The sequence below is a fragment of the Typopeltis vanoorti genome, chromosome 17 (genome assembly GCF_054136105.1).
Source record: "Typopeltis vanoorti isolate ZY-2024b chromosome 17, IOZ_Tvanoo_1.0, whole genome shotgun sequence".
In the NCBI taxonomy this organism is placed as follows: Eukaryota; Metazoa; Arthropoda; class Arachnida; order Uropygi; family Thelyphonidae; genus Typopeltis; species Typopeltis vanoorti.
Genome location: NC_143565.1, coordinates 78,530,285 through 78,542,859, shown reverse-complemented (window position 1 = coordinate 78,542,859; position 12,575 = coordinate 78,530,285). Strand labels below are relative to the sequence as shown.

At 33.9% G+C, this 12,575-nt stretch overlaps 1 protein-coding gene across 6 annotated transcripts in view; it reads left to right on the top strand.

Annotated features, from left to right (window-relative positions):
• The window catches only part of Khc-73 (Kinesin heavy chain 73), an 842,240-nt gene that overhangs the window by 296,932 nt on the left and 532,733 nt on the right, over positions 1-12,575 (top strand). For all 6 annotated transcript variants that reach the window (XM_090407555.1, XM_090407554.1, XM_090407553.1 and 3 more), the window contains exons 11-12: positions 3,462-3,497; positions 11,927-11,962. In XM_090407555.1, the coding sequence (XP_090263681.1) occupies positions 3,462-3,497; positions 11,927-11,962 (72 nt within the window). The remainder of the gene's footprint in view (positions 1-3,461; positions 3,498-11,926; positions 11,963-12,575) is intronic.

Here is a 12,575-nt window from a genome sequence, read left to right as displayed (position 1 = left end):
TCTCACATCTCCTAAAGACAAAAGCATCCTCCTCTTTGTTTTCCAGTCATTTACCAGATTCCTTATGAACAAACTGGAAGATCTACTTTTATTAATCGCAAATGCAGACTGTTTGGACTTATGCTATAAGTCTGAACGGTCTGCATTGCTAAACATTACATCCCTACCAAGCATAGAGTTCACTAGAATCAGACAAGAATTCTTCATAAAAACCAGTTTCTTATAGAATGTCTTTATAAAGAAAATTGTGGAATTTTGCTCAATTTTCCTAACTTAAATAGATCTGATGGTTTATATCTTTTTAATGGGAGAGTACTCTTTAAATCAACTAATCTTTCCTAACTAATTATATTGCTGCTTTGGTTGGTCGAGTGGTTAGTGTATTCAGTCTCCTAAAACAACAGGCTGAGGGTTTGAATCCTGCTGTGGGCATGCATTTGTAATTATCTTTAGGTGGGAGATGAATTTTATCACCTGAAAACTACTACCTTCTTTATTGGAGGCCTGAAGTGGCTTGAAAAGATGTTTGGTCTCTAGAGCAGGGTTTGTGGCCTATGTAAAAAATAAGTGAAACATACCAAAAATATATAATCAATAAAAATGGAAAAAAAAAACTTCTTAGCCCACCTACAAATCTACAGTACAAATGTACTGTAGGTTTACAAATAAACCTTTCATGGATGGGAACCAGATAAAAATGTGTGTGTGTATAATATATATATATATATATATATATATAAAAATTACTTTTTTTTTTCAGTTGGGTAAATATCGTCATTAATGGATTTTTTTTTGTTATTATCTTACACTAGCTACTAAGGTGCTGCTTTTTTTTTTGAATTTTTAAAATCAAAAATTTACGAAATCAAGATTTTCCACATGAGTTTTCCATTATTGTATTTTATTCTTAGCTTGAATTACCCTAATGCACATACCATAGCTCGAATTACTCTTACCTGTATATCTTCTTCAGGTTCTCTTGGCTTTTCCCTTCCACTTAATTACTTGCAAATATACCATGTGCCCTCTTTTCTTTAATTATCCAATGTACCCACTAAGTGAGGACCCCTTCCTGTGAAGTTTCATTGTTCCACACCACTCTTCTTATCTTCTGGGTTCCTCTTTAACTTTCCATCCACAGAATTATTCTGGAATCCTTACTTATTACCTTCACTCGCTGTAATTGAGTCCATGATTTAGCAGAGTTTACCTTCTTTTGTTATCTGCCACCAATCCTCCTCCTTTCTCATCAAGGTTTAGCACCTGACAGTAGAGCAGAGGTAATACATCTGCTGTATAATGTTTGCAATTTCTGGACTGATCAGGATTGTTAGCATATTTGGCTTTCAACTAAACAAGTAGTTGGTTTAAATTCTACCATGGGCATGAATATTTTTTGAGACAAACATTTCACAATGTCACCTGTACTAACTGACCTGTAAGTAATAGCCTATCGTCATTCTACTGGACACTTCCTAACAACACGACTTATGTGACAGTGAATGATAAAATCAGAGGCACTTCTCTGGTGGTAAACAACAGACACAGATATCTTCTTCACAAATGAGAATAATTTGAAGATTGAAGAGTCATTTAACCACCAACTCCTGTGTATGCTGTGCAACCATCTGGATATATGACCTGGATAGCTGCACAGCACATGCCATAGCACCCATGATTTAGAGAGGTCATCACCCTGCATCAGTGATGGTTTGGCACGAGGGTGATGTATGGGGGGGGGGGAATATCCAAGTTGCATTTCTGTGAGAAAGAGGTCAAAACTTCTGCTAGAGAGTATCAAAACACCATGCTGGAACCTGTGGTGCAGCCCCAGAACAACACCTGGTTTCACAGAAGGCAGTAGATCTTCCAACAAGACTCACTCTGCACTCGAGGCAAGGACCACACAACAGTGGTTGGAGACAGATGTGCCTGGCTACATATCACTATATGATTGGCTGTCTGGAAGCCCCGATCTGAATCCATTGGACTTCAAATTGTGGTCAGAACTTGAGAGAGTATAGCCTGCAAAAAATAATACCCCAGCATAGCCAGCCCAATGGTCTATTTGTAGTGAGCAGCAGCAATGTTTCCATTGGATGTTGTGCATGCCACCATTGATATGTGGCCTCACAGACTTTGGGCTAATGTGAAAGCAAAAAGAGACAATTTTGAACATTGGTTGCTGCTATATGCATGTTATATAGCAGCAACCGTGTGGTTGATTAAGATCAGCCATTTAATCTATCGGCCATTAAAGATATAATGGCTGATAGATTAAAGGTTTTTGCGCTGTTCAATTTATGGATAGACTAGGTACATAATGTGTCCTTCCATATATTTAGAAGTTTGCAAAGTTAACTTTTGCATCACTGCAGGTTTTAAATGTCTTTGCTATAAGTTCCCCTTGTCATGTGCACATGCAACACTTGAACATGATGCCTGTAATGTAATGATTTTTATGACAAAATTTTTTTTTTGAATAACTATCAATATGAAGATGGAGACAAAGCAGTTGGAGGATGGATTATAATGCCTTTGATCTTAAAAGTCCAAACAGAAATAGATGACACTTGTAGCTTGTTATTGAGTGCTTCTGTGAAAGAAGCCACTGTTCGGTTCATCTCTTGATAATTGCATATGGAAGAATGAGCAGCCAAATTAAACATTTTTTTTTCTAGTAAAGCTTATTTTAATTTCTGTTAAAATTTCTGAATTAACATTTTTTTTTTTGCCATTTGATTGAAAACACCTGATAAAGGTTCCTCATTTCATAGACAGGATTTGAACCCAGTCTTTCAACCAAACATCTCATTAAAATCAATTTAGGTGGTTAAATCTGACTAACTTAAAATTCAAGTTTTGTAAAATCTGTGAAACATAACCCTTATACGTTAGTACTTTCTATATTCTAAAAACCTACTATTATAACACTTCTTTTAAATTGTACTATTAATGAACAGTTCTCTTTCTGTCATTAATAAAACTTTCCCTTCCTCTTGTCACCTGTATCTTCAAGGTGGATATAGTGATGGGGATAGAGTATGTCGAATATAGTATTTTTTAGGAAGGATTCATTCATGAAATTCATGTTCTAATTTTTATACAAATTGCATTGCTTATTGTTTATTGTTACAAACTTTTCCCCTCTGTTTCTAATACTTCTGGAATTAGTGATAATCATGACAGCCAGCATAACAATTAGATCACATGCTATTATTATCTTTAAAATTCAATCAGAAGTAATAATGCAAATCATCAGTGCTGAATGGTTGCAAATAATTAATTCAGAAAAAAAAATGTAACAAGTTTATAATAGTTCCTTACATTCAGATTTTTCTTTCTTAACATTTACTTAATAGTGTCACTTCTGTTAATAATTTAACTAGAAAGCTTTTCAATTTTCCACACTTCTCTTATAGATTAGTAATACATTTATTTTAAAATTTCTTTTATTATAGAAGTTGAGGTATGGAGCATTTGAAACTAATGGTGAGGTATGTATATGTAAAATAATTTCCATATATATACATTTTGAGTATATAATTTTAATTTTTAGATTAAAATTGTTTTGGAATGCATTAAAAAATGGCACTTATTTTATATATTTATTTATTTATTTTTCCATAGCTTGCATATATATGTACATATGTGTTATATTTTTCATCTAGGGAACATAGAGAACTAGAAATTGAACACTTTTTCTCGACTAAAATAAATGATGCTATACTGTACCTTTAGTTAGGAATTTATAAACACTTCTTAAAATATGCTATTTATGACATCTATAATGATCACTTAACAAATAACTGTTTATGAACATTTCTTAACTTATGAATTTTACTCTTGAGAGACACTTGTAACATTATAATTAGGGATTTTAGACACGTTAACACAAGAATATTTTGGTCTGTTAGTTTCAGACTGAAATATTTGGCAAATATTAAAATTTGCCAAATTTGCCTGAAATCCTTAAGATGAATGTTTAACGAAATTATTCTTCTTTTATTATTCCTGTCCTTGTCAAATATAAAATTTTTCCTGGATTTCATACAGAATTGTTTTTATCTTTTCTTTTTCTTTTTTTTTTTTTTTATGTCACTTCACCCATGAAAGACTCATAAGCTTTCATGGATAAAGAATCATGTTACTGCTGTAGTTGGGATAAGGATTAGATCATCTTGAGAACTGTGTTCCAGAGACTATACATAGAATTGTTTCAAATCATTTCACATCTTCAGTTAAAAATTGATGCATGCACATTCATTAATGAAAATTGTCTGCCACCTTAAAGACATCCACAAACATTTATGTCCAATTGGGATTTGAATTCAACATCCCATAGGATGATCTTAAAATACTCAAGGTATACTAATGAATTGGAGTTTAAAATTTAATGTAAGTATTTGTAATTTGGTAAGAAGCTGGTATTTGACAGATCTACATTGAATGGACAGGCTTTAGAAGAGATAATAAACACAAACATTTTGGTTTTGGTTGATAGAGAATTTAAGTTCAGGATTTATATTGGTAAGAAGAGAAATAAAGTCCTACAGATTATGAGTTTAATTCCTAGAATATATCATTATGCATGGTTCTGGTCAAGCCAGTATTGAATAATGGCTCACAGCTTTACTCATATTTTTAATAGATATTAAGAGAGAGAGAGAGATTCCCCAAGTGTGGAGGAATCAGAATAGCAGCAAGAATAATTTTGTTGGTTAGTTGCAATTTGTTGTATTTACATAGCAGAAGATAAAAGGAGGTTTAATTGAAGTTTATAAGTTAGCATAGAACATTTATAATATAGATAGCAGCAGTATGTTGCTCTTGTCACTAGGGTCTGATAGATGGAATAATAAAAAATTAGTAAAGAAGAGATTTAAAACAAATATACTAAGTTTTTTTTTTTTTTTTAGAATTAAAAACACATGGAATGATAGCAGGTCATATCTGTAAGGAATTTTTGTAACTAAGAAAGACTTAGGTAGTTGAAAGTAGGCTAATTAAAATTTATGTATAATTATAAATTAGCACTCTTGAACATATATACATATTCATCATCAATTTCTAATATTATCCTTTATTCCTTAAGGGGGAAGTATATAAATGCTGCGATAGTACTATATACTTATTACTATTCCTCTTGTTGGTATTGTTTATCTCTAAATAAAGATGTAAGAAAGTGCAGGAAAGAAGAGAGAGAGAGATAAACTCCAAGCATGTGATATGTAATCCAACATATATACATGGAGGGGCAAATATTATGTTACTTGTTAGAGATATTTGGCTTCTGTAGTGACTATGCAGGATATAGTTTATCTTTTTTTTTTCTCCTCACCATTCCCAGACTTAATATTCTACATCGGTTTAGTCCCCATTTCTCTCTCTCTCTCTCTCTCACACACACACATCCAACATGAACCTGTGACTAACCTATAGACTCTAATATGATTTGAGAAAAAGTGAAGTCATTACATGACAACTTAAAGCAAAAAGAAGGTGAAGAATCTAAAAGCTGGAGAATTTTATGCCAGCAAAGGATGGTTTGATAATTTTAGAAAGAGGTTTGGCTTAAAAATGTCAGGGTAACTGGAGAAGCAGTTTCTGCCAACCAAGAAACAGCAGATGAGTTCCCAAATGCCATTAAGAAAATCATTGAGGAGAAAGGATATGTGTCTGAACAGAGTTTTAATGCTGACAAAAGTGCCCTGGAAAAAAATGCCACAAAGGATATTTATTAGGAAAGAAGAGAAGCGACCACCAGGATTTAAGGCAGGAAGGGATAGGCTAATTCAAATGTTTTGTGCAAATGCAGTTGGGTTTATAATCAGGACTTATCTATCAACCTGCTAACCCCCGAGCCTTGAAGGGAAAAGATAAACACCAGTTGCCAGTTTTTTGGTCGTACAACAGGAAGGATTGGACAATGAGAACCTTTTTTTTTTGGATTGGTTCCATTGATGCTTTTTACCTGAAGTCAGGAAGTACCTTGCTAGTAAGGGACTCCATTTTAAAGTTCTTTTGATATTGGACACTGCCCCTGGCCACTCAGAACTACATGGGTTCAATGCAGAAGATGTCAAAGTGGTCTCCTTGCCCCAAACACAAGTGTCTAATTCACCCTCTAGACCATAGGGTCATAAGGACCTTTAAGGCTCATTACATGTGGAACCAGATGTAGTCCTTGTGTTCATATATCCTGAAATTGACTGTCCTGCCTGTTTGGCCATTGTAGGACAGTTTGCAACTGCAAGGGACCTGGTATACTTAAAGTCGGTTTAGGGTAAGTGGCTGGTCTTTGGTGAAGCAAGTAAGAGGTGCCAATTTCTTATGTGATTCATAACTGGTTGTGAAGTCATATTTCCTTAGGATTTTTGATAATTTTTTGGATGTACCCCAGATATATGGTATGGTGATAGAATTAGAGCAATCTTTGCTTTAAAGGGGGATTGTGGTTACCTGGTTTTAACATTTTTTGGATTTTTTCAGGTCAAGTTCAGTAGTTAGGACATTGTTATCTGAACTGATTAATTTTGCCCTGTTATATAGGGTTTTTATAATCTCATATTGTTGGGGCGGGGGGGGGGTGACTGCTGGTGAATGTATCTTCCTGTGTGTGTAGGTTTTCTGTAAACAGAGAAATCCAGGGATCCATCAGGCTGGCGTGTAATCAGTGTTTAGAAAAGGAAGTGAGACTGCAGTTGTTTTCCTTTTCCAAGGTAAACTGGCTCCATGGGTGTTGATTGTTTAAGTATGTTGTGAAATTTTGGAGTGTATTCAGGCCATGTAGCCAAATAGAGAATGCATCATCTACATAGTGTAGCCAGACAGTGGGTTTATGTGGGGAAGAGTTTAAGACTTTTTTTTTTTTTTTTTCAAAGGTCACCATAAAGCAGTTGGTTCAGGGATGATAGAGTTGAGAATCAGTGACTATTCCCTCTATCTGTGTGTAGAATTTTCCTTGCCATACGGAATAGCTTGAGTTCATTAGGAACTGAAATAGGACTGAGATATCGGCAAAATTTGGCTTGGATTAGGTCTAAGGTATCTTTGGACATTGGTGAATAAGGAGGAGACAAAAACTGAGGATTATATTAGTGTGTTGGAGTGAGAGGTTTTCTATACTGGCTTTAAAGTGGGCTAGGTTTTTTATGTGTGAAGGTGTGTTGTCAGCATATTGTGTGAGCACTTTGGCTAAACGTTTGATTAATTTGTATGTGGGGGGAATCAATGCCATCCACAATGCAATATGATGCCTATGAATTTTTGGTAGTCGATATATCCCTGGAGGTCTAGTGTTAAAAGGTTTTAGTCTGTTGTTACTTTCACAGACCAAGCACCTTCCTAAGGCGCTTATGGAGTGTTCGCATTTGTGTGCTGGTGTGATCATATTCTGTAGGGAGGTAGGCATAACGATCTAAAATAAAGAGGAAAGGTTACCCTTGTAATCTGATTGGTTTAAAACCATAGTGGCATTTGCCTTGCCTTATCTGTTTTGGTAATTACTATTTTTTTGTTGCTTTCCATTTTTTGCAGAGCTTCAAATTCTTTTTTTGGTAGGTTGCTTTTTGGTGGTTTGGCTTGGGTGAGAACACTGGCTACATCCAGTCTGATCTTGTTGACAATATGGTTGGGGAGGCTGCAGATAGCTTGTTCTACTTGTATCATTATTTCTTCTACAAGGATCTTTTTAGGTACTATTGTGAAGTTGTGGCCACATGTGAGTGCATTAATTGCTTCAGGCTTAGGGATGATAGGTTTATTAATGTGTTAGGAGGTAGTCGAGGTTTGGAAATCGAGTTCTTTTGTAGGCTTTCAAATTTTTTAATATGCCGACATCATCATATTCTTTGAAATTCTTTTTCTGCTGAAGTGTTTGAGATGTCAGAAAGGATTACCAAATAGTAGCAAGCTTTACTCTTAGCTAGAATAGCTTTGTTGGTGTCAGCCAGGAGAATGCATATGGCGGCATTCTGCTCCTGTAGAAGAGTGAAGATAGTGTGTCTGTAAATGCACAGGGCATTTGGTGATGTAAATCAGTGTTTTAATTTTACATTATTAGGGATCACATTATTATCCCAGTAGCATTTTAAAAAGTTAATCAATTCAGTGGATATCTTCAGCTTTAACCTGCTATATTGATGGGCCTTGCATGCAATGGAATCTCTGTGGATAATCGTAATTCTTGTTGATAAGCATATACGTTGGTATATGCTTATCAACAAGAAATATGCTTATCAACTTTCATCATTGTCCTGATGAAAGATGATTTTTTTCTTCTGCAAACTGTGTCTTTTCTCATGAATTTTTTCGTCTATTATTATTATTTTTTTTTGTTATTATTACGTGAAACCTCCAGGGAGTCCAAGGTGCTCAATGAGGGAGGGCATCCACTTTACAACTCTTTATCTCCACACCTCAATACACCCACTACAACAAACTGCAACTAGCATTTTCACAGACAATCACAAACATCCATGCCCACGGTGGGATTCGAACCCACAGCCTTTTGGCTGGAAAGTGGATACTCTAACCACTCGGCCAACCAAGCCGGTCTAGTCTAGTCTGGATAAAAGATCGGAATAATATTCCCTAGTTATTGTTTTACCCTTTTCAAGATAATTAATAAACAAAATGTCTTTAGCATCCCAAAACATCGATACTATGACCTTTCCTGCTGATGGAAGAACCGACTTTGTCTTCTTTGGCACTGAACAGCTGGCTTCTGTCCACTGTTTTGACTGCTGTTTGGATTCTGGTTGTAATGGTGAATCCAAGTCTCATCCATAGTAATAAATCGATGCACAAAATCAGTTTTGTTCTTGTTAAAATTTTTCATGCGAGACCGTTTTTGATCTGCTGTGAGCAAGCATGGCAACCATCTTGCGCAAAGCTTTTTCATTTGCAATTCTTCATGCAAAATATATCCTACAAGTTCTTTTGAAATGCCTATAGTCTCAGCAATTTCCCGCACTTTGACTCGCTGGTCATCCAATACCATATCATGTACTCGATCAATGATTTCTGGTGATGTTACAATTTTTGGACATCCTTCATGTGGATTTTCTTCAAGGCTGGTATGGCCACGTTTAAACTCGGCAGCCCATTTCTTAATTGTTGAAAACAAAGGAGAAGAGTGCCCATAAACTTTTATGAATTTCAAATGAATTTATTTTGGTGTTAAATCTTCTTTTACAAAGAATTTTATAACCACACAATACTCAATTATATCCATTTCAAGGAATACAGACAAACGCTTGCTTCAGACAGCTGTATCAAATAAACTACTCAATACAATGACTTGCAATTTCACATGGATGCTTATGACAGATGTACCAACTTAGGAAAAAAAAAAAAAATCTTGCTGTTGCCATCTATGGTCGAGGCTGAAATTTTTCAGTCCACCCTTGTACAACAATGTTTGTTGGCTTAGTCGAGGTCTTATTCTGAAACAATTTGTTGAATGCCTGGATGAGATAAATCTCTTTTTGACTAATCAACAAATACCTTATAAAGAAATGTATGACATAGTGTTGGTTTGTAAACTGATGTTTTTTTGCAGATTTTTGCAGACATTTAAATGACTTGAAAACCTTAAACTACGAGGTTCTGGTAAGACTTGATGTTATGTTTGATGATAAAAGCACTTGAAATGAAAGTAGGAAGTTTTAAGAGGAATGAGAGTGAGAGATTTAGATATTTTCCAAACCTAAAGAAATACATCAATGATCTCCAAGAAAATGACAAAACAGACTGCCAGTGCCTTCAAAGGCTATTTTTTAATGTCATTTTGTCAATTGTTGGACAGTTCTCTCTAAGTTAAGTTCTGTGAACTTAATTTGTTAAGTTCACAGAATTAGAAGAGACTGCAAACTTCATTACGTTTCTAGACACTGTAAAACTGGATGAATTAAACTTGCAAATGTTTTTGTGGATAAATATGGATGATTTTAAAATGCAGTTGATTGGTTTTCAAAGTAGCTCAATTTGGAGGCAGAAATTTGTTGTCCTCAGAGTTGACTTGGAAAATATTGAAAAGAGTGATTAGATACAGGAGTAACAGAGAGAAGTGTGGAAAATGAGGTACTAAAGACTTGGAATACTATTCCAGAAACTTTTGAATGTTTCAAAACCTTTGCAACACATTACTATCCATTTTTGCATCTACATATTCTTGTGAATCATTGTTCTCAGTGATGAAATTTGTTAAGTCTTGTGATTACAGATGAAACTAGTAGAACATGCATATCCCTAAAGGTTACAAAATATAAACCTGATATAAATTATCTGTCATCAGTAATGCAGCAGCAGAAGTCTCATTGATGCTAAATAAATGAAATGCCCACTAATTTTCTGTCTCTAGTTTTGATTTGATGTTTTCTGCTAGAAAATGGTAAAGATTAACTTCTGTTTAATATATATGTAGGTAAAATAACATTTTATTTTATCTGTGATTTTTATGTATTACTTGCAAGGGATTAAGAATTAATAAAAGAATATCTTTAATTTTATTTTCTTTTATTGTGCTTTAGTCAAGTAAAACGATTATGAGATTGTGTACTGTAACATATTGGAAAAACTGGAAAAAACTTGTGTGATTGATCTTTATAAAAAAAAAAAAAAATTCAGAATTATTGTGCACTCTTTTGCTGATTTTAAAAATTGCATCTTTATATTGTGTGGCTGTATATGGCAGCTAGAATTACACTTAAAGGCAAATAAAAGATATCCATGTTATGAGCAGGGTAGAAGTACTTTTAAGTAAAAATTCCGTCAGTGATTTTTACATTCGTTCAATCTTACATGACTTTCAATAATCACTCTTACAATATTCTTTGATTTTACCTGTAGTGTGATTTTTGATTATATGAAAAGGTTCTCCCAATACTTAAAAAACACCAAATACTATGTTTTCCAAAATTTCAGTTGGCATGTGAGAAAAATTTTGCATCAAAGATTTGACGATTGTGGCACACACACACACTTAAAAAAGGTTGCCCACTCCTGTCCTAGGTAATTACCATTGTCTTCCGCTCGTTACCACCCCTTAAAATGGTCACCTTTTGCATTAGGCCTACTGTTTAAAATCATTACTGTATATATGCAAACCATGCTTATATATATAAATAGAAGTATTTTAAAAAAAAATTAAAAAAAAAAGTGCTTCCAGAGGTGATTTTCCATCACATAGCATATTCATGCATGCATCTTACTCAGGAAATATAATATAATATCTGCCTTATGAATTTTTTTATAATTAAAAAAAAAGTAATTAAAAAACCCAAATGAAATGAATCTTGGAAAGTACTAGTGCTGTGTGTAGTGTAACATTGAATATTTTAGTGCTTATTTTCAGTAAGCAACAATAAACAGAAGAATGCATTGCAGAAATAGAAAAATTCAGCCTCTGTTAGCATCATCCATTGCCATCTTAATGGCTTTTGTAATGAATTCTGTCATTATTTTCCTGTTGTATTATTATAAGTAAAAGACTCTCTCCTTTTGGGAGGAAGGATTGTGCCTTTTGTTACACATATATAAAGGATACTGTTAGCCTGATAGCTGCATTTCAGCTTATTTGGTCCTCATTGGAATCCATTTCAGAATCCCAGTAAACCTTATTAACCATATTTTTAAAAGTTAAAAGCTGATATTAGCTTAATATATTTACTATATTTAATTGGAATTTGCTTGTAAAAGCTTCATCGTTACAAATACAGTAGTTGAGTAAGATGAAAATTTAAACTTTTTTCAATAAGGAATGAGAAACAACTCTGCACATAAAATCCAGAGTTTTTAATTATGTGATAAAACTAACTTAAAAATCTTCATAAAAGTTTAGATTTCAGTTTAGTTATTTATTTATTTATTTTTTTCACTCTTACTTTGCAGTACTATAACAGATTCTTTTGTTACTTTATAGAAGTTGCGGTGTGGAGGTTTTGAAAGTAATGGAGAGGTATGTACATTGTGTGTTTTATATATATATTATATAACATTTTGATTCTTCATTTAGTTTCTTTGATATGTGTTAGGAAAATCAAACAGCCTTTTGTTGATCACACCCTGGTTAATATATACACTATCATATCACAAGCACTTAAATACCATTCCAAAGTACGAGATTTAGGTCATTAATAGAGTGCATTTAGCATACACTAATGAGATAGTGCATGCTAAAACAAGACCTACCCTTTATAAATCCATGCTGATCTTCATAAACACCCACACCTTCACTACAATTGCAGTTATACAGATAGGTTCTTAAATGGTAACTTTTGTACTAGAACCATGCTTGTGGAGTGATACTATTTTACTTCCTTTCCTCTTCTTAGGAACCTTACCCACTGCAAGACCTTCATTAAATAACCAGGTCAAGAGTATAGTTAATTGTTGTGTATATTCCTTAAGAATACATGGTGATATATCATCCATTCCCACAGCCTTATTAACATCTAACCCAATGAACACTTGATAATCTTCTGATTCTTTCACATCCAGTTCTTCTAATACTCTCCTCCTCCCCTATGTATGTGGCACAACATCATTTACACCAGTTTAATATATGCTAA